At 55.3% G+C, this 22,461-nt stretch overlaps 1 protein-coding gene and 1 long non-coding RNA gene across 2 annotated transcripts; both read right to left on the minus strand.

Moving 5' to 3' along the window:
- Nucleotides 1–4,266: 4,266 nt before the first annotated feature.
- Nucleotides 4,267–5,414, minus strand: LOC139680894 (uncharacterized). Its single transcript, XR_011699429.1, has 3 exons — nucleotides 5,304–5,414; nucleotides 5,110–5,214; nucleotides 4,267–4,327 (listed from the first exon to the last, which is right to left on the minus strand). It is a non-coding gene; the product is annotated as an uncharacterized lncRNA (long non-coding RNA).
- Nucleotides 5,415–6,570: 1,156 nt separating this feature from the next.
- IL10RB (interleukin 10 receptor subunit beta) lies at nucleotides 6,571–22,397 on the minus strand. The gene is made up of 7 exons (XM_071567614.1): nucleotides 22,245–22,397; nucleotides 20,007–20,130; nucleotides 17,644–17,813; nucleotides 14,806–14,990; nucleotides 12,296–12,446; nucleotides 11,553–11,710; nucleotides 6,571–7,556 (listed from the first exon to the last, which is right to left on the minus strand). The coding sequence occupies exons 1-7, from the start codon at nucleotides 22,291–22,293 to the stop codon at nucleotides 7,344–7,346; spliced, it is 1,050 nt and encodes a 349-aa protein (XP_071423715.1). The 5' UTR covers nucleotides 22,294–22,397; the 3' UTR covers nucleotides 6,571–7,343.
- Nucleotides 22,398–22,461: the final 64 nt, after the last annotated feature.

Consider the following 22,461-nt stretch of genomic DNA (forward strand, 5'->3'; position numbering starts at 1 on the left):
GAGGGACGAGATGGGGAGGGGAGGGACGAGATGGGGAGGGAGGGACGGGGAGGGAGGAACGGGGCGGAGCGGGAGTGTACGGTGATGGATGGAGGGAGCGGGGATGGACAGGGAGGAGCGGGGAGGAGCGAGGAGGGACGAGGATGGACGGAGAGGGACGGGGAGCAGCGGGCTGGCTGGGCCGGTGGATGGGGAGGAGCGGGGATGGACGGGGCGGTGGATGGGGATGGACGAGATGGATGGGGAGGAGCGGGCATGGACGGGGCGCACCGCGGGCGGATCGGGTGGTCTGACCTCCCTCGGAGCCCCCGCGCCTCTTCCGGAGCTCCCGCAGCCCGCGGTGGCAAAGGGAGGTGTCACAAAGTCACCGAATATCGCGAGCTGAAGGGACGCGCGAGGATCATCCGGTCCCGCATCTGTCCTGGCCCAGAACAGCCCCTGGCACAAACCCCGCGGGCACCGAGATGCCCCAGGGCTGGAGCCGGGCTGGAAGAGCTGGGGGTGCCCACCTGCAGAAAGGAGACCTGAGAGCCCCTTCCAGTGCCCAAAGGGGCTCCAGGAGAGCTGGAGAGGGACTGGGGACAAGGGATGGAGGGACAGGACAAAGGGAATGGCTCCCACTGCCAGAGGGCAGGGCTGGATGGGATATTGGGAAGGAATTGCTGGCTGGGAGGGTGGGCAGGCCCTGGCACAGGTTGGGCAGAGCAGCTGTGGCTGCCCCATCCCTGGGAGTGTCCCAGGCCAGGTTGGACAGGGCTTGGAGCAGCCTGGGCTGGTGGGAGGTGTCCCTGCCCATGGCAGGGGTGGCACTGGGTGGGCTTTGGGGTCCCTCCCAACACAAACCAGTCTGGCATTCTCTGCTTGTCTGTGGGGGGGTAAATGATGTTTTCCTGCCCTGTTCCTCGAGTGTTTCATTGGGTGCCACAGGAATGTTGCAGCCCCTGAAGTGGGGCCTGGACTCGGCTCCCTTCTGGCAGCCAGAAGTTTGATCACAAGACTGAAGAGCTCGTCTTCTCCTTTTTTGTTTCACGTTTTTCTTGCCCAGCTGCAGGATCTGGAAGATAAAGTCAGGCCTTTACCTTTCACTTCCCACCCCCTGAGGGCACCCAACTCCTCAGTGGGCAGAGCAGTGCCCAGAGGGGAGGATTTGAAACTGTGGCAGGCAAAGCTCCATGCCCTGATGTTCTGGGTGGGAGAGCCATGGCAGGTTTTGTTCCTCCAGGATGGGTTTTCCAGCCACACCTGTGGAGGAAACTGGTCCTGACTGTGCTGCCTCTTTGCTCTGAGGTCCTGCCCATCCTCTGGGCACAGCAGTGACTTTGGGCCCTCAGAATCCCGGGATGGTGAGGCTGGAAGGGACCCCAGAGGGTCATCTGCTCCAGCAGGGCCATCCCAGAGCACGTGGATTGTGCCCAGATGGGTCTGGAATGTCCCCAGGGAGGAGACTCCCCCCCTCTCTGGGCTCTGCTCAGGGCTGGGGCACTGTGCAGGTGGCACTTGCTGGGCATCAGTTCCTGCCCCTTCCTCTGGTGCCATTGCTGGGCCCCCCGAGCAGAGCCTGGTCCGTGCTCTGCCCCCTCCCTGAGGCACTGCCAGCCATGGGGAGGTGCCCTCAGTGTCCCCAGCTCTGCCCCCTCCCTGAGGCACTGCCAGCCATGGGGAGGTGCCCTCAGTGTCCCCTGCTCTGCCCCCTCCCTGAGGCACTGCCAGCCATGGGGAGGTGTCCTCAGTGTCCCTGCTCTGCCCCCTCCCTGAGGCACTGCCAGCCATGGGGAGGTGCCCTCAGTGTCCCTGCTCTGCCCCCTCCCTGAGGCACTGCCAGCCATGGGGAGGTGCCCTCAGTGTCCCCTGCTCTGCCCCCTCCCTCAGGCACTGCCAGCCATGGGGAGGTGCCCTCAGTGTCCCCTGCTCTGCCCCCTCCCTCAGGCACTGCCAGCCATGGGGAGGTGCCCTCAGTGTCCCCTGCTCTGCCCCCTCCCTGAGGCACTGCCAGCCATGGGGAGGTGCCCTCAGTGTCCCCTGCTCTGCCCCCTCCCTCAGGCACTGCCAGCCATGGGGAGGTGCCCTCAGTGTCCCCTGCTCTGCCCCCTCCCTCAGGCACTGCCAGCCATGGGGAGGTGCCCTCTGAACAGCCCCAGCTCCCTCAGCCTGCCCTGGGCACAGAGATGCCCCATCACCACCTGGCCTGGCACAGCTGGGCCTGCAGAAGGTGCTCCATGGCTGCCACAGAGGGGGCAGAGGGTGCCAGGGCCCTTCAGAGCCAGGTTTATTCCAGGGGAATTTGTTGCTCCTGCTCAGACAGTTGGCAGGGAACCCTTTGAAAGGCGGGTCATTGACGTAACCACAGCTCAGCGGGACCATTTTGGTCCAGACGATAAACTGCAAGAGACTTACCAGAAATATTTACAAAATATACCCGAGTGTTTACAGTTTATCTTCTGGGAGGTTTGAAACAACTTCCTCCCTGATGATACAGAAGAAAGAAAGGGAAGTTGGTGTTGCTGCAGCCCCAGGGAGGAGGAGCTGCCCCCCTGCAGCACAGGCAGGAGGGGTGGGTGCTCCTGTGCCCGTGGGTACAACCCCAAACCACCCGTGGGATGGAGGAAATGGAGCCTTTTGGGCTCCCCTGGGTTTGTTTCCTTTGGCTCACACACAAAGGAGGCTTCATTTGGTGGTTTCTTCTCATGTCAACTCTGGAACAGGATAAAAGAGACAAGCCCAGCATTTCATCTTGTTTGGAAAGTGTAAAAAAACTCAGGTTGAGGAAGGAAGAGCCCCAGGGAGCCCAGTGAGGAGGGGCAGTGGTGCCCACCCCCTCCAAGGGACTTTGGGTTTATATCCCCCTTCTCAGGCAATGCCTCCCACGTTTTTCCTGCTTTCACCATTAGAAACCCTTCCCTGGGCTCTGGGTTGCTGCAATCCTGGCACTGCCTTCACACCCCTCATGGGCACAGAGCACAGGGGGGCAGTTTCCTGGTTTCCTTGCCCAGCTTGGGAACCTTCCACATTCTGTTGCCCTCAGACTTCCCTTCCCAGACCACACAAACACCTTCCCCCCCAGGGCGTGTTCTTGTCCTCCCCCTGACTGTTCCCAGGGCTGGATCCACCTCTCCACGTGGCCTCCCTTGTGCTGAAGAGCAGGAGGGGTTAATTTGCTGGTGACACCTTGGAATGAGTGTCCCAGGGAGGTGGGGCAGTCCCTGTGTCTGGAGTGTCCCAGAGGGGTCTGAAGTGGCCCTTGGGGACATGGACTGGGGGTGATGCTGGTGGTGCTGGTGGCACTGGGTGGTCCTGAGGGTCTCTGCCAGCCCTGATGGTTCTGAGATAAGGTTTTGAAGGACACAAGTGCCATAATTTGCATCACCCAGGCTGGAAGGATGTGCAAAGATGTCATCAAGTTCTCTTTTTACCTGTGCAGACTCACCTGGTACCTCCAAAATACCTAATTATGATACACCTACGACTTTCATCTTCACAGAAGATACTTGGAGTCACAGAATCCCAGACTGGTTTGGGTGGGAGGGACCCCAAAGCCCACCCAGTGCCACCCCTGCCATGGGCAGGGACACCTCCCACCAGCCCAGGCTGCTCCAAGCCCTGTCCAGCCTGGCCTGGGACACTCCCAGGGATGGGGCAGCCACAGCTGCTCTGCCCACCCTGTGCCAGGGCCTGCCCACCCTCCCAGCCAGCAATTCCTTCCCAATATCCCACCTATCCCTGCCCTCTGGCAGTTTGAAGCCATTCCCCTTGTCCTGTCCCTCCATCCCTTGTCCCCAGTCCCTCTCCAGCTCTCCTGGAGCCCCTTTGGGCACTGGAAGGGGCTCTCAGGTCCCCCTGGACCCTTCTCCTCTCCAGGTGACACTTCACAGTGCTCAGCCCCTTGTGCTGTGCTGGGGGAGGTTCAGGGCCTGGGTTCAGCTGAGGAGCAGCAGGGCTGAAGATCCAGCCACGTGCGAAGCTCCTGCTGGGATTTACATCATCTTTGTCACCATGTTCCTCACACAGACTGGGAGAGAAAGTCCCCACTCTGAGGAACTTCCAGTGCACTTTCGAACTGCCACGACAACTCCAGGGGCAGAGAGAAGGGAATGGAAATTAGACGTGAGATTTGAGTGGTGTGATGGCAGAGCTGGTGGGGAAATGGAAGAACTGAAAGTTATTGAACAGCTTCCCTGCTCTGGTGCTTTGTCTGGGCTGGAATCCCGGGGTTACTGAGGCACCTCCTGCTGCTGGGTGAGGGTTCCTCTGCCAGGCTCCCCCAGTGCCTTCTCCTTTGCCTTTTTGGTACCATCCTCCTTCCAGGCCTGCAGAGTTGGACAGAAAGTACCTGAGAACATGGAAAATTCCCTTCAGGAAACCCTGGAAGTTTTTGGGGAAGGAATATTTGCAGTCTCCTGCAGCTCAGAGTCCAGGGCAGGAGCCTCTGCACCACTTGAGGGATCCCAGAAAATGACATTTTGCCAAATCATTAATGGTGTTGCCCAACCTGCCTCAGGAAAAAAAAATGCTTAATTTGCTGCCACAAATCCTCCTCTGGTGTTTCTGGTTAAGGATCTATTTAAAAGCCTTTTCTATGGCTTGTGATGGGTATTTCTGAAAGCCTTTCTGGCCCTGCTGCTCAGAGGGACTCTGGATTTGCACTTGGCAGCCACAAAGCCTTTCCTGGAGTCTCCAGGACCTGGAGAGGGAAGATACCAAAGTTACTGCTATGGAGAGATACAAAGTGTGGAGCTGGTGGGTGGTTCTGCCCCCTTGGTCTGTCCTGGGCTCTGGTTCCTCTTTGTCCATGAAATTCTCCCTCTCTTCCCTTGGCTGGACCTGGCTCAGCTGTTCCTTCTCTCACTGCCAGCCCTCACTGCCCTTTTCCAGGTCCTGTTTTGCTCCCCACAAGCCCAGACTCCTCTCCCTCAGTTTTCCCCATCTCCCTATTCCTTAATTATTCTGCTCTGCTTCACAACTCAGCAAACACATTCTGAGGTGACTTTCCAACAGCTCCCAGGTTTTCCAGCTGGTCTGTTTTCCTCCTCACTTTGCCAGAACAATCCGTGCCAGGGTGAGCAACATCCACCTGCACTTTGTAGTTTAAATCATGACACAGTTAAAGTTCACCTGTTTTATTGATCCATTGCCATCGTGTTCTCCACAAGCTCAGCTCCAGGTTAACCCTTCTCTGCATTTTTGCTTCTCTGAGGAGGCACCAGGTGCCTGGGGGACCTGTGGGGACAAACAGAGGCCACCGTGTCCCCTGCCCTCCTTTGTGCCCCTCAGGGAAGTTGTGGCTGAAGAAGAGGCATCTCACCTACCAATGATTTCCTGGAAGGATGTGATTTGGGACAGGAAAACTTCTCAAGCAAATCAAACTGACTGCAGGTCAGTCTGGAGACAAGACTGGACTCCTTCCAGGAGCTCTTAAATCCCTGGAGGTGTCCAAGGCCAGGCTGGAAGGGGCTTGGAGCAACCTGGGCTAATGGGAATGTTCCCTGCCCTTGGCAGGGGTGGCACTGGGTGGGATTTGGGGTCCCTCCCAACCCAAACAGAACCATTTGAATGGCACAGCCCTGCCAGCCTCTGGAGCCCACCCTGTGCCCGATGCCCACCTTGGCAAAGCCCTGCCAGCCCCTGGAGCCCACCCTGTGCCCCATGCCCACCTTGGCAAAGCCCTGTCAGCCCCTGCAGCCCACCCTGTGCCCCATGCCCACCTTGGCACAGCCCTGACAGCCCCTGCAGCCCACCCTGTGCCCCATGCCCACCTTGGCACAGCCCTGCCAGCCCCTGGAGCCCACCCTGTGCCCCATGCCCACCTTGGCAAAGCCCTGTCAGCCCCTGCAGCCCACCCTGTGCCCAATGCCCACCTTGGCAAAGCCCTCCCAGCTCCTGGAGCCCACCCTGTGCCCAATGCCCACCTTGGCAAAGCCCTGCCAGCCTCTGGAGCCCACCCTGTGCCCGATGCCCACATTGGCAAAGCCCTGCCAGCCCCTGCAGCCCACCCTGTGCCCAATGCCCACCTTGGCAAAGTCCTGCCAGCCCCTGGAGCCCACCCTGTGCCCGATGCCCACATTGGCAAAGCCCTGCCAGCCCCTGCAGCCCACCCTGTGCCCCATGCCCACCTTGCCAAAGCCCTGCCAGCCCCTGGAGCCCACCCTGTGCCCGATGCCCACCTTGTCCCCCAGCCCAGAGCACTCAGTGCCACGGCCAGTCCTGCCTTGGGCACCTGCAGGGCTGGGCACTCCAACCCTCCCTGGGCAGCCCCTGCCAGGGCCTGCCCACCCTTTCCAGGCAGCAATTCCTGCTGCTGTGCCCCCTGCCCCTGCCCTGGCCCAGCCTGAGCCGTGCCCTCTGCTCCTGGGGGCAGAGCCAAACTTCAGGGAGCTGTAGAGGGGCCAAGGTGCCCCCTGAGCCTCCTCAGGGCAGATTGGGTAGCACAGGGAATCAGGTCCTTTCTCATGTTTTCTTTCTGCAGCAGTTCCAAGAAGGGATATTTATTTATGCATCAATTAACAAAGCTCAAGCCCAGGATTTTGCAGCTCCCACCCCAAGTTATGACTTAGACACAACTTGACTCGTGCTAAGTTTGTTTTGCTGACAGAATTTAATTTCTCACTTTATTTTTGAAGTAACATCACACAAATCCCAGTTAATGCCCAGTGCAAAGGTCCCACTCCCTGCCCCAGTGTTGCTTTAAACCTTTATATAAACCTTTATAACCTTTATATCTAACCTTTACACAACCTGGGGTGTAACCCTGTGGAGGTGAGACTGGATTGGGTACAGGGAGTTCCAGCTCCCTGGACTGACAGCTTTTAATTAAGATAAATAAAATGAACCTAATTTAACTCCCACTTTAGCTGCCAAGTTTTCCACAGACTTCAGTTCATTCCAGCCTAAAAAATTCACAATTTTGCATCAGGTAGAAAAAAATTGAATAGAAAGATGATGCCACTGGGACATCCTTAAAGAGACATGATTTCTCATTAGAAAAAATAAATCAGACTAGATCTTTCTTTACAAAATAGTAATTCTTGTACAAATATTTTCAAAGGTTTTTGCAATAAATAATCCATCTGAGTTAAGCAGTGTTTTATATATATATGTATGTATGAGAATTGCTTTTTAATGTCATAATCAGTGCCAGGTGTTGCTGCAACTCCCCAGGGAGCCACAACCAACAGTGGCAGAAATTGTGTATCATTGAGTTCCTCATTCACAGCCAAGTTTCCTGTGCTTTAAAAAAAATTATTGTCAAAAGTCTGTGCCCACATCTTTGCCCATGGATTTGTACTGTCTGGGGAAAGCAGCAATGAGGGGATAAACCCAACAGGCTGTTTCCTTTTCCAAGGAGGCATTTAGGCCTTTCCTGAGGCTGCTCCTCCTCCTGAGTTGGAATTTCCTTGTTCAGAGCCCTGCAGGTGCTCTGGTGTCTCACTGGCTTCACCCTCAGCCTCACCCCTGGGATTCTGGGAATCCTCTGAAATCACAGTCAGCTTGTCATAAATGAGATGTTCCTCTTGTGGAAGTGGAGAGAAGGACTGGGGAGCACTGGGAGGTTTGCTCAGAAACTGGGAAGCAAAGAGGAAACAAGAATTAGGTTGCACCAGCTGGACCATCCTGTTTGCTTAGAAATATGGTTATTATTAAGCAATATTGATATTGTTTTCCACACATCAATTGGCTTTCTCAGTCCTCACAAATCCCAGAGAGGCAATAATGTCATATCCTCTCTGACATCCTGTTCTAGGCTTGGGAGCAAGCTGGAAGTGCCTCTACTTGGAAGAATAACCCCAGGGGTGAGTGACTTCTTTGGAATAGAAACTTTCCTTAAAAAAATCAAATACCTACATTTTGATTGGAAACAAACACTAAAAATGGTAACTTGGCTGTAGGGGAAGGAGTTCACAGAGAGATTGGTCAAACACCTCCAAGAACTGTGACCTGGTTGTGCCACCTCAGAGAGCAGAGACATCAGAGTGATGCTTTAAATGCCAACTTAACCAATAAACCTTTTGGCAAAGGTGAGGGAGGGGCATGTGCAGGGCCAGGGAGCTCAGGGAGAAAATGACACCACTTTGGTTCTGACACATCACAACTCCCTCCCTCTGCCTGTTCTGACCCACTGGAACCAGCCTGGGCATCCTCACAGGCTCAGAGGGGGCTGGGGCAGTGCTGTGAGTGCCAGTACAGGGACAGCACAGTCCCAGGGCAGGCACACACTGAGGGGCAGCCCCAGGACAGGCACACACTGAGGGGCAGCCCCTGCACAGGGACAGCACAGCCCCAGGGCAGGCACACACTGAGGGGCAGCCCCAGGACAGGCACACACTGAGGGGCAGCCCCAGGACAGGCACAGCACAGCCCCAGGACAGGCACACACTGAGGGGGCAGCCCCAGGACAGGCACACACTGAGGGGCAGCCCCTCCACAGGGACAGCACAGCCCCAGGGCAGGCACACACTGAGGGGCAGCCCCAGGACAGGCACACACTGAGGGGCAGCCCCTCCACAGGGACAGCACAGCCCCAGGGCAGGCACACACTGAGGGGCAGCCCCAGGACAGGCACACACTGAGGGGCAGCCCCAGGACAGGCACACACTGAGGGGCAGCCCCTCCACAGGGACAGCACAGCCCCAGGACAGGCACACACTGAGGGGCAGCTCCTGCACAGGGACAGCACAGCCCCAGGACAGGCACACACTGAGGGGCAGCCCCTCCACAGGGACAGCACAGCCCCAGGACAGGCACACACTGAGGGGCAGCCCCTCCACAGGGACAGCACAGCCCCAGGGCAGGCACACACTGAGGGGCAGCCCCAGGACAGGCACACACTGAGGGGCAGCCCCAGGACAGGCACACACTGAGGGGCAGCCCCAGGACAGGCACAGCACAGCCCCAGGACAGGCACACACTGAGGGGGCAGCCCCAGGACAGGCACACACTGAGGGGCAGCCCCTCCACAGGGACAGCACAGCCCCAGGACAGGCACACACTGAGGGGCAGCTCCTGCACAGGGACAGCACAGCCCCAGGGCAGGCACACACTGAGGGGCAGCCCCTCCACAGGGACAGCACAGCCCCAGGACAGGCACACACTGAGGGGCAGCCCCAGGGCAGGCACACGCTGAGGGGCAGCCCCTCCACAGGGACAGCACAGCCCCAGGGCAGGCACACACTGAGGGGCAGCCCCTCCACAGGGACAGCACAGCCCCAGGGCAGGCACACACTGAGGGGCAGCCCCAGGGCAGGCACACACTGAGGGGCAGCTCCTGCACAGGGACAGCACAGCCCCAGGACAGGCACACACTGAGGGGCAGCCCCTGCACAGGGACAGCACAGCCCCAGGACAGGCACACACTGAGGGGCAGCCCCTCCACAGGGACAGCACAGCCCCAGGACAGGCACACACTGAGGGGCAGCCCCAGGGCAGGCACACACTGAGGGGCAGCTCCTGCACAGGGACAGCACAGCCCCAGGACAGGCACACACTGAGGGGCAGCCCCTCCACAGGGACAGCACAGCCCCAGGACAGGCACACACTGAGGGGCAGCCCCTCCACAGGGACAGCACAGCCCCAGGACAGGCACACACTGAGGGGCAGCCCCAGGGCAGGCACACACTGAGGGGCAGCTCCTGCACAGGGACAGCACAGCCCCAGGACAGGCACACACTGAGGGGCAGCTCCTGCACAGGGACAGCACAGCCCCAGGGCAGGCACACACTGAGGGGCAGCCCCTGCACAGGGACAGCACAGCCCCAGGGCAGGCACACACTGAGGGGCAGCCCCAGGGCAGGCACACACTGAGGGGCAGCCCCAGGACAGGCACACACTGAGGGGCAGCCCCTCCACAGGGACAGGACAGCCCCAGGGCAGGCACACTCCCCTCTGAGGGGGCAGCCCCTCCACAGGGACAGCACAGCCCCAGGACAGGCACACACCCCTCTGAGGGGGCAGCCCCTCCACAGGGACACTGCCTGGCACCCTCCTCGGGGGCAGCAGCTCCTTCTCGGTCACTGCAAAGAACCAGCCCAGGTTCTGCCTCCTGGGCAAGGTCAGTCAATCCAAACACTCCCAGACACTGAATTCCTTCCTTCTGCTCTGCAGGGAGGGTGGGAATCTGGTGGTGATGGCACCGAGGCATGGCAAGGGGCAGAGATCACTGTCACCTGAGAGAAGTTGAAGCTGACGTCTACTTTTAAAGCTCTGCCATGGGATATTGGGCAGGAATTGCTGGCTGGGAGGGTGGGCAGGCCCTGGCACAGGGTGGGCAGAGCAGCTGTGGCTGCCCCAGCCCTGGGAGTGTCCCAGGCCAGGCTGGACAGGGCTTGGAGCAGCCTGGGCTGGTGGGAGGTGTCCCTGCCCATGGCAGGGGTGGCACTGGGGGGGCTTTGGGGTCTCTCCCAACCCAAACCAGTCTGGCATGCTGGGATTCTCAGCCCAGTGCTGAGTGAGCCACAGAGCCTTGGGCTGCTGGCTCTGAATGAGGCAAACTGAAAGGCCCCGAGGAGCTGCAGGAACCTGAGGGGAGCTGCAGGAACCTCTGGAGAGCTGTAGGAAACCCAGGGGGAGCTGCAGGAACCCCAGGGGGAGCTGCAGGAACCTCAGGCGAGCTGCCGGAACCCCAGGGGAGCTGCCGGAACCTCAGGGGAGCTGCAGGAACCCCAGAGGAGCTGCAGGAACCTCAGGGGAGCTGCAGGAACCTCAGGAGAGCTGCAGGAACCCCAGAGGAGCTGCAGGAACCCCAGGGGAGCTGCAGGAACCTCAGGGGAGCTGCAGGAACCCCAGGGGAGCTGCAGGAACCTCAGGAGAGCTGCAGGAACCCCAGAGGAGCTGCAGGAACCTCAGGAGAGCTGCAGGAACCCCAGGGGAGCTGCAGGAACCTCAGAGGAGCTGCAGGAACCTCAGGAGAGCCCAGGCTGGTACGTGAGCAGAGAAGGTAACACTCTGCACATCCTGGTTTCTTGGAGGAGGTTCTGCTACAGCCCTTTTGTGTTCCCTGTGTGTGACAGGGGCAGGGCCAGGAGAGTGTTCACTGCCTCCTTTGACCTGGAATTTTCAGGTTTCAGAGGATCACAGATTCCCAGAATGGTTTGGGTTGGAGGGGAATTTAAAGCTTCTCCAGTTCCAATCCCTGGCACGAGCAGGGGCACCTTCCCCCAGACCAGGTGTCTCCAGTACAGTGGGTCTGGTCCAGCTGTACTTCCCTACACTCTTTTCTTAAGTTACAGCTCGTTATTACAGTTGTGGCAGAACTTTGGTGCAGGAGAACAGATGTGCTATTTTAGGGGTAACACGAGACAGGAGAGACAGAGGTCTCAGCTGCTCACAAGTTAAATGAGGAACTGAAGTTGACACGTGTTATTCTCTCACTTGAAAATTAAGGAAAACATCCTGTTTCTGAGCCATAGAAAGCTGCTGATTACACATTGCAGTTTGCTGACACCAGGTGCAAATGAACGAGGGCAAAATAAAAGAAGGTCTAAAGGTTTTGGCACTGAGAGCCTTGGAAAAGCAAGTGGTTCTACTGAAAAGGCTGAGTTTTGTGTGTGGGGCAGAAAACAAACCTCTTTCAAGTGTTGTGGGAAAATATATGATGGGCAGAAAACATGTTTGGTGAGTCGATAGAGATGAAAAAAGGAGAAGAAGCAGACGGGGACTGCAATGACAACAGCCAGCATGGATCCAATGAGAACAGCCACGATCACCCACACTGGAGTCACACCTGCAGGACACAAGGCAAGAAACAACCACAACTGTAACTCTTCTTCTCTGAGGAATTATTTTCAAATTATCACTTTCTCTATGGAATGCCACATCCCTGAAGTGCCCGAGGCTGGACTGGGCTTGGAGCAACCTGGGCTAGTGGAAGGTCTTCCTGCCCACAGGGAATGAGATGAACTTTAAGGTCCCTCCCAACCCAGCCCAGCCCAACCCAGCCCAGTCCAGCCCAACCCAGCCCAACCCAACCAACTCAACCCACCCAACTCAACCCAACCCAATCCAACCCAACCCAACCTAACCCAACCCAACCTAACCCAACCCAACCCAACCCAACCCAACCCAACCCAACCCAACCCAACGCAACCCAACCCAGCCCAACCCAATCCAGCCCAACGCAGCTCAACCCAGCTCAGCTCAGCGCAGCCCAACCCAACCCAACCCAACGCAACCCAACCCAGCCCAACCCAATCCAGCCCAACGCAGCTCAACCCAGCTCAGCTCAGCGCAGCCCAACCCAACCCAACCCAACCCAACCCAGTGTGTTTTTCCATGATTTCCCAGTTCCCCCCATGCTGCCCCAGGTTACCATTGTGGGTTGTCTGCTCACACAGCTCCCTGCTCAGCTCCCCTGTCTTGTTCCACTCAGGAATCACTGCCTGCACTCGGACACAATAAACTGTCCATGGCTCCAGCTGAGACAGGATTTCAGAGTTGTGTTTAGTATCTACATGAGTGACCTAAAACCAGAGAAAGACATAAAATAAATACAAAAACTTTGAAGAGCATGAGAGCAGTGACTGGATTAGCTAAGGAATTATCTAACAAATTATCTAAAGAATTATCTAAAGAACTACAATTACAGTTACCAAAGTACCATGAGATCATTCCCCCCACTGACTTTCTGGCTGTTTCTTGCAGCATTAATGAAGTTTTAGGCTAATGAGAAGTGATAAATGAGATCTGCTGGCAGACAGAAACTGTCCCCCAACCAAAGGAGATCAACTAAGAGCACTGTTACAGACAAGTATAAAGTAACTGGAGAGGGAACAAGTGGGATGGGTGAACAGCACAAGAGGAAACGGCCTCAGGCTGTACCAGGGGAGTTTTAGATTGGACAGCAGGAAAAATTTCATCACCAAAAAAGTTGTCAAGCCCTGGCACAGGCTGCCCAGGGAAATGGTTGAATCACCAGCCCTGGAAGGGTTCAAAACACGAGTGGATGTGGGGACATGGTTAGGGGTGAACACAGCAGTGCTGGGTTAATGTTGGACCTGATGGTCTGAGAGGGCTTTTCCAGCCCTCTGTGATTCTGTGATCCAAACAACAGGAAAACAAAAAAAAAGAGGAAGGAGAAGACTTCTGGAAGCTGAGAGATGACTGACAGCAGAACTTGGCGTTTAGAAGCACAATTAGTTATGTCTCTGTAATTGCAGAGTAAAGGAATCCCTTCAGCAGTAACAGATCCTTTCTCAGGGTGAGCAGACTCTGTGGTCAGGTGTCAATCTTTGAGCAACCACCCACTTCAAAGTGAGTTGTGAAGTTGCACAGACTCTGCCTCTTGCTTCTTTGAGCCCCAGGACATCTCCCTGATTTCCACTTGGAACAGGCACAAACTCCAGCTGCAGTTTCTGCTTCCTCTGGTAAATCCCTGTGGGTTTGCATCTCCCAGGCAGAAACACCTCCCTTTCCTGGGGGCTGGGAAGTGCAGACCAGTCTGCTTGCTGGGGAATGGGGAGCCCTCACCTTCTGGAGCTGAATGCCAAAGAATTGTGCAGGTAACAAACACAAATCACAATTACATGTAGTGGACCCCCATTACATGAAATTGTACTGATGAGCAAAGCACTAATTGAACTGTGACTGCTGGCCCTATTTTCCTGCAATAGAACCCCTGATGCCACAATTAATATATTATTTATGATCTTTCCCCATGCACTGTGTATGGAGAAGTCTTTTGGGCTGAGTAGCACAAGTGCCTGTGGAAGAGACTGACCAGGAGAGGGAGAAAGGGAATTACAAAGGGCAGGAAGAGGTGCAGGAGAGCACAGTTAATACAAGGCCTTGCCCATTTTGGGGATGCAAAACCCAAAGTCCCATGAAGAGGGAACAAACACACAAAATGCAGGAGTTACTTCTAATAATGGAAAGAGAAAATTCCATCATGCCAGAGTTTAACTACACAGCCCCTGCCACGTGCTCCGAGCTGCAGCTGAAGTGACTGGAGTTTATCACATTGTAAGTAGTAAAGATCCATTTTTACTTCAGTCCTGTTGGAATCACAGAATCATGGAATGGATTGGGGTGGGAGGGATCCCAAAGCCCCTCCAGTGCCACCCCTGCCATGGGCAGGGACACCTCCCACCAGCCCAGGCTGCTCCAAGTCCTGTCCAACCTGGCCTGGGACACTCCCAGGGATTCAGGGGCAGCCACAGCTGCTCTGCCCACCCTGTGCCAGGGCCTGCCCACCCTCCCAGCCACCCTGGGACACTCCCAGGGATGGGGCAGCCACAGCTGCTCTGCCCACCCTGTGCCAGGGCCTGCCCACCCTCCCAGCCACCCTGGGACACTCCCAGGGATTCAGGGGCAGCCACAGCTGCTCTGCCCACCCTGTGCCAGGGCCTGCCCACCCTCCCAGCCACCCTGGGACACTCCCAGGGCTGGGGCAGCCACAGCCGCTCTGCCCACCCTGTGCCAGGGCCTGCCCACCCTCCCAGCCATCCTGGGACACTCCCAGGGATTCAGGGGCAGCCACAGCTGCTCTGCCCACCCTGTGCCAGGGCCTGCCCACCCTCCCAGCCACCCTGGGACACTCCCAGGGACTCAGGTGCAGCCACAGCTGCTCTGCCCACCCTGTGCCAGGGCCTGCCCACCCTCCCAGCCATCCTGGGACACTCTCAGGGATTCAGGGGCAGCCACAGCTGCTCTGCCCACCCTGTGCCAGGGCCTGCCCACCCTCCCAGCCATCCTGGGACACTCCCAGGGATTCAGGGGCAGCCACAGCTGCTCTGCCCACCCTGTGCCAGGGCCTCCAGGGGCTTCCAGAACTGCCCCAGGAGGGTGTTTTACCAGGACAAGCACAGCTGGAAGTCACAATACCCTGGAAGCAGAGGTGAGGCCTGCAGTGCTGCCCTCCTTCCAGTACAGGATCCTGTAGCTCCACGAGCCATAGTATTGCCTCAGAGGCCACTTGTCCTGCTTGTGCTCAGCGAAGGGGCCTGAGAAATCCACGTGCAGGGCCCCAGACTCCGACTTGACCTGCACTTCAGGGGGCCCAATGACTGCTGTGGGTGGGGAAGAGAAGCAAGAGGGGAGTTCACCTCCACATTCAGTCCACTGTGACATTTTTATACAACTCATGATGATTCACATTCTAAATAATTTTATCTATTAGTAGAAAGGGATTTCTTTGCATGGATCAGGCATAAATAAATCCTCTCCTTATGGAAAGGTCTGGAAAGGGATTGATATTTAAACAACAGATACCAAAGCAGACTCCATTCCCCAAACTCTAAATTAACTCAGTTCCCTTTTGCCAGATGTGGTGACTCCTGGGAGAGGAAGGACTCTTTCCATGGTCACTACTCACTTCTCCTTCTGGGCCAAGCTGACATGACATTTGTTTTTCCTGAGTAGACCCTCTAGTAAAGTGTTTTAATGGTTTTTTTTCTTTGTGATTGTTTTGAAAAACAGAACCATTTGAATTATTTCTGCACATGTTACTCATAAATCCACAAACCTCCTGTAAATCCAGCAAACTCTGCCTTGGTTGCCTCTAGATGTCAGACTGCTCACTGGGCAGTACATTCCTATAATGCCATGAATTTCTTGAACTTAGAAAAAATAATGGGGGGGATCTTGGTGTCCCTGGTTTCCTCAGGCTAATCCTACAACACAGTCTGGGATTCTTTAAAGAAGCACTTGCAGAAAAAACTACAGAATCCCAGCATTATCAGGGTTGGGAGGGACCTCTGGAGATCACCCAGCCCAACCCCCTGCCCAGGCAGGGGCACCTGGGGCAGGTGGGACAGGAACACCTCCAGGTGGGTTTGGGATGTCTCCAGAGAGGAGACTCCACACCCTCCCTGGGCAGCTGTTCCAGGCTCTGCCACCTCCATGGAAAGAAGTTCTGCCTCATCTTGAGACAGAACTTCTTGTGGTTGGGTTCATGGCCATTGCTCCCTGTCCTGTCACTGGCCCCACTGAACACTCTGGGACCATCCCCTGACACCCCCTGGAGAGATTTGTATGGATTGATGGGATCCCCTCTCAGCCTTCCCCTCTCCAGACTAACCAGGCCCAGCTCCTGCAGTCTCTGCTCAGCACAGAGATGCTCCAGACCCCTCATCCTCTCTGTGGCCCTCCTGGACCCTCTGCACAGCTCCTTGTCTTTCCTGAGCTGTGGAGCCCAGAGCTGCCCCCAGAGCTCCAGCTGTGCCTCAGTGGGGCTGAGCAGAGGGGCAGGATCAGTGCCTGACCTGCTCCAATGCCCTTCCTGATGCACCCCAGGATCCCAAGGTCCCTCCTGGTCCCAGGACACTCTGCTGGATCAGGGACAACCTGTCATGCCCCAGGACATCCAGGTCCTTCTCTGCAGAGCTCTCCCCCCAGGTCAGGTCAGGTCAGCCCAGCCCAGAGAGGAGTCACAGAAACTCTCAGGTGTTTCTCTTGTGTGCCCTCTCAGACCAGCTGTGACAACATTAAAAATTCTCATGTCCTCAGAGTTATATCCAGCTGGCCAGTGCTCCCAGGGCTTTCCTTCCAGTACAAGCTCTTTCAAATATCTGTCAAACAACAGCTGTGAATGGTTTACCCATTCTCTCTCTCTACTCTGAGAATCCAGCCACACTTTCTGCTACATTTTCTCCTGGCTGTAGTTTATACTGTCAGAGTTGTATTTTCCATGCCATGTTTCAGTGCTTCTGTTCTGGGCAGATCAAACTGTGTCACTGTGGTGGTTTTGAAGAGATTACCAATAAAAGCCTTTGGGCAAACAAGGCTGTTATCTGTAAGATTCCACTCTGAAACATAAGAATGATGAAATTCAAGAAAATGGAGGTGGGTCATGAAAAAAATCATCTTTTTAAAGGTTTTTCTCAAACATGAGGTGGAACAGAAGCTTCCTGTGTGGTTTGGTGTTAATGGCTGTGAGGAGAAAAATGCTCTGGGTAGCGTTAACTAAATAATATAAAATATTTTCATTTTGCTCATGATTAGAGTAAGGATGTACAATCCAAAGGATGCTCACTGGTGAAAAGCTGCAAACCCCTCTCATTCCCAAGCTCAACAACACAATTAACATCTGTGCAGTGCCCCTAATCAAGGCAATGCCTAAATCATCTCTCACAGAAGCTTCACTAAGAGAATGGCAATATTAAGTATATATTATGAATATTGTGCAATCAAGGGTCCTTGACTGAAAATTAATCTTTCCCTGTGAAACTGGGGTTCTTTGAATTAAGAAAAATAAACAGAAAGCTTCTGTCTGGCACAGCAATGAAGAAGGAAGTAAGTGAATTTATTTCGACCCTGAGATCAGCTCAGCTGGTTAAAACTTGGTTGTGATAACACCAAGGTCAGGGGTTCAATCCCCTGGGTGGGCAACTGACTTAAGAGTTGGCCTCGATGATCCTTGTGGGTCCTTCCAGCTCAGAATAGTTTGGGATGCTGTGATCTCACTATGCAGGAAGTTTGACTGCTTGAAGACAACTCCTCCCTGGCTGGAAGATTGAAATGATCTTTATTTTAAGGGACAGAGATACATTCTTGGAAAATCCTTTTTAAAAACAGATTTCAGGTTACCAGCGCTGTAATAGTGACCCTCCCTACTCTGCTTTCTGTCTCCAAGCGTTGCAACCGCGATTTTCAGTGTAATTAGCTGTACAAACGACCCCGAGAGGGCGCTGAGGGCCCCGCGAGGGGCAGGACAAGGCTTACTGTCATCCATGGGGCGGAAGGGCAGTGCCACCCATGGCGAGCGGCGCGGCCCCGCCTCGGCGCGCACCTGCAGCTCGTAGTGCCCGTACGCCGACAGCGAGGACACGTCGCACTCGGGCACGCGCAGCTTTGTCCCCAGAGGCTCGTACGTGTTCCCTGGCAAGTTGATGCTGTGGGGAACACAAACAGAGTGTGTGAGATGCCTGTCTGTCCTCTCAGCTAACTGGAAACAGCAGCAAATCAGTTGATGCAACTCATGGACATGGAAAAATAGATCCAGTGTGTGAGAATCACACACAGGGTTTTATGTGCATTGATAAATCAGTGGTGAAGTTACTGATTAAAGTTCTGATTCAGTGAATCAGAACCCCTTTCCTGACAGTGGCTACAACACTTGATTGAGCAGACAGGAGGTATCAGAGCAGTCTGCAAACACTCAGCCAGTATCACTGTGCAAGGCTGCCCAGTGTGGATTTCACTCACAGCTGTCTCCAAGATATGCACGTCAGGAGGAGTCAGAGAAAACAGGGCCTGAGAAGTGACCAGGAACTGTTCATAGAACAGAATCATAGAAGGTTTGGGTTGGGAGGGACCTTAAAGCTCATCCAGTGCCACCCTTGCCATGGGCAGGGACAGAAACAGAGTGTGTGAGATGCGTGTCTGTCCTCTCAGCTAACTGGAAACAGCAGCAAAGCGGTTGATGCAACCAGTTAGGACTCATGGACATGGAAAATTAGTCCAGTGTGTGAGAATCACACAAGAGATCTTATATGAATCTATAAATCAGTGGTAAATTTACAAATTAAAGTTCTGATTCAGTGAATAGATGCCCCTTTCCTGACAGTGGCTACAACACTTGATTGAGCAGACAGTTCTCAGAGGAGTCTGCAAACACTCAGCCAGTATCACTGTGCAAGGCTGCCCAGTGTGGATTTTACTCACAGCTGTCTCCAAGATATGCACGTCAGGAGGAGTCAGAGAAAACAGGGCCTGAGAAGTGACCAGGAAATGTTCATAGAACAGAATCATAGAAGGTTTGGGTTGGGAGGGACCTTAAAGCTCATCCAGTGCCACCCTTGCCATGGGCAGGGACAGAAACAGAGTGTGTGAGATGTGTGTCTGTCCTCTCAGCTAACTGGAAACAGCAGCAAAGCGGTTGATGCAACTCATGGACATGGAAAAATAGATCGAGTGTGTAAGAATCACACAAGAGATCTTATATGAATCTATAAATCAGTGGTAAAGTTACAAATTAAAGTTCTGATTCAGTGAATAGATGTCCCTTTCCTGACAGTGGCTACAACACTTGACTGAGCAGACAGGAGGTATCAGAGCAGTCTGTAAATACTCAGCCAGTATCACTGTGCAAGGCTGTCCAGTCTGGATTTTACTCACAGCTGTCTCCAAGATATGCATGTCAGGAGAAGTCAGAGAAAACAGGGCCTGAGAAGTGACCAGGAAATGTTCATAGAACAGAATCATAGAAGGTTTGGGTTGGGAGGGACCTTAAAGCTCATCCAGTGCCACCCCTGCCACGGGCAGGGACACCTCCCATCAGCCCAGGCTGCTCCAAGCCCTGTCCAACCCTTGATTAAGATATTACATGATATTTAATGTATGATATTCTCTCTGGTTTGCATCAGAGCCCACCTAGGAATGCAGTGACCAAAAGGTAATGGCTACCAGAACACAGAAAAATCTTCTTTAAACTAAGCATGAAGAGAAGGCTCTGGGGAGACCTGAGAGCCCTTTCCAGTGCCCAAAGGGGCTCCAGAAGAGCTGGAGAGGGACTGGGGACAAGGGATGGAGGGACAGGACAAGGGAATGGCTTCCCACTGCCAGAGGGCAGGGATAGATGGGATATTGGGAAGGAATTGCTGGCTGGGAGGGTGGGCAGGCCCTGGCACAGGGTGGGCAGAGCAGCTGTGGCTGCCCCATCCCTGAGAGTGTCCCAGGCCAGGCTGGACAGGGCTTGGAGCAGCCTGGGCTGGTGGGAGGTGTCCCTGCCATGGCAGGGGTGGCACTGGGTGGCTGCATCTGAGAGATCAGGTAAGGAGCAAACATTCAGCAGGACCAAGTCTCTTGAATCACAGGTAACAGCTACAGGATAGAGAAAAAACACACAGACAGCTAATTATGTCCAATGTTAAAATGTGTTTGTGGTTAAAAAAAGTAAAATTTACAGAGCTGTCTTGGGTGTGAATGCTCAGAAAATGCCTCTGCCCTGTTCTTCAGCTCAGCAGAGAAGCCTCTCACAAGCTAAAACAGAGGGACATCTCCTGACTGCCCACTGAGGAGGAAACAAATCACAAACACAGAGCTACAAAATGTGAATTAAGGAAAGCACAGCACCCCAGACCCACCTCTTGAATCGCACAGTGTAGCTGATGTTACCCCTGGCAAACCTTGGAGCATCCCACTGCAGAGTGCTGTGAAGGTTGACTGAAGAAATTCTTACATTTTGGGGCTTGGGCACCATTCCAGCCACTGTGGGAGCAATGAAAACAGTCAAATATTTCTGTTCCTCCAGCCACCCCTCAGCCACCCAAGTGTCAAATGCAGCCTCCTCCTGCCTCGGCCTTGCCTCAGATGCTCATTTCAAATCAGCCCTCCATGTAATTCATTTACATCCTGATGCCTCCCGTGCCTTCTGAGCTTACGCAACAGAGATGAATTAGCAGCACCAGTGACTTCCAGTAAGTGTTTATGATGCCACCATTTACTGTGCACAGCTAACTGGGCCTGCCCAGACTCAGGGCAGAAACTCTGCCTGAGTTTGCCAAACCCAGACTTTTCCAGGCAGTGCTCCAGTAGCACTATGGGAATAACAGGGTGTGGGGATTGATAAACTGAGTAAACCAGAAATACCTTCAAAGGTAAGAGAGCTACTACATATAGTTATCATTAATCAGCACTATTCACAAGTGACAAGAGCAGACAACTTCCTTGCTTGGAACTGAATTAAGGAAACCCTAAAGTAGCGTAAAGTATTGATGAACAGCCCCCCACTATTATGATTTAATTGTGTTTAAATAATTGCTGGTATTGAAACTGAAATAGAAAAGATTCTGGCTCTGTTGCACCACAAATGATTAATGCAAACAAACCCGCCAGATCAGATGAGTCCTTACGTGTCACAGGTGCCAAACCTGATGACAGATGTTCTAGGATAAGGAACACATCTTATATGCCAACACTTCACAGAATCATCAAGGTTGGAACAGACTTCAGGGTCATCCAGTCCCAGCACCACCATAATCACCCCTAACTCATGTCCCCGAGGGCCACCTGATGAAGAATCAATGAAATGAATGCCCCAGTTACCCACCTCTGGCAGGCAGGAGGCTGAAACCTAAACCTGGCTTAAACAAAAACTATTTTAGACTCAGTTCCTACAGCGGTGCCCTCACACCCAACAAACCAACACAAACACACTGCACTTCACCAACACACAACTGCACAATCCCAGACTGGTTTGGGTTGGGAGGGTCCCAAAGCCCACCCAGTGCCACCCCTGCCATGGGCAGGGACACCTCCCACCAGCCCAGGCTGCTCCAAGCCCTGTCCAGCCTGGCCTGGGACACTCCCAGGGCTGGGGCAGCCACAGCTGCTCTGCCCACCCTGTGCCAGGGCCTGCCCACCCTCCCAGACACCAATTCCTGCCCAATATCCCACCTATCCCTGCTCTCTGGCAGTTTGAAGCCATTCCCCTTGTCCTGTCCCTCCATCCCTTGTCCAAAGTTCCCCTCCAGCTCTCCTGGAGCGCTGCCACTGCTTTGGAGGTGAGGTCTGAGATAGGAATGTAAATTCCCAGGAAAAGGATGTGTCCCTGCAAGGTTAATTGCCCTGACAGCGCTGCCTACCTGAACACCCTCCAGGTGAATTGTGTTATTGGGCAAGGGGGATGGAAAGACAGGAGAAAATACTTTCAGGGGGTTCAGGTTTGTGCACAGAATTCCAGAATCACTGAGCCTGGCACAGCCCTACCAGCCTCTGGAGCCCACCCTGTGTCCGATGCCCACCTTGGCAAAGCTCTGCCAGCCCCTGGAGCCCACCCTGTGCCCCATTCCCACCTTGGCAAAGCCCTGCCAGCCCTTGGAGCCCACCCTGTGCCCCATTCCCACCTTGGCACAGCCCTGCCAGTCCCTGGAGCCCACCCTGTGCCCCATGCCCACCTTGGCACAGCCCTGCCAGCCCCTGGAGCCCACCCTGTGCCCCATGCCCACCTTGGCAAAGCCCTGCCAGGCCCTGGAGCCCACCCTGTGCCCGATGCCCACCTTGTCCCCCAGCCCAGAGCACTCAGTGCCACGGCCAGTCCTGCCTTGGGCACCTCCAGGGCCGGGCACTCCATCCCCGTCCCGTCCCTCCCCGCACAGCACGATCCCCTCCCCGTCCCGTCCCTCCCCGCACAGCAGGATCCTCATCCCGTCCCTCCCCGCACAGCAGGATTCTCATCCCGTCCCTCCCCGCACAGCAGGATCCCCTCCCCGTCCCGTCCCTCCCCGCACAGCAGGATTCTCATCCCGTCCCTCCCCGCACAGCAGGATTCTCATCCCGTCCCTCCCCGCACAGCACGATCCCCTCCCCGTCCCGTCCCTCACCGCACAGCAGGATCCCCCCGCAGAGCGCTGCCCGCAGCGCCGCCGCCATGGCGGGCCCGAATCTTCCCTCAGCGGCCGCGGGGCCGCCGTGCCATCGCCATCGCCATCGCTGCGGGAGCAGGAGCGGGAGCTGGGCCGGCCCGGAACCTTCCGCTTCCCGGCGGGGCTGGGCGGGCGTGGCTGCGGGCAGGGCGGGGACGGAGCGGGGAGAGGCCCG

Source organism: Pithys albifrons, chromosome 1, assembly GCF_047495875.1.
Source record: "Pithys albifrons albifrons isolate INPA30051 chromosome 1, PitAlb_v1, whole genome shotgun sequence".
NCBI classification, from domain to species: domain Eukaryota; kingdom Metazoa; phylum Chordata; class Aves; order Passeriformes; family Thamnophilidae; genus Pithys; species Pithys albifrons.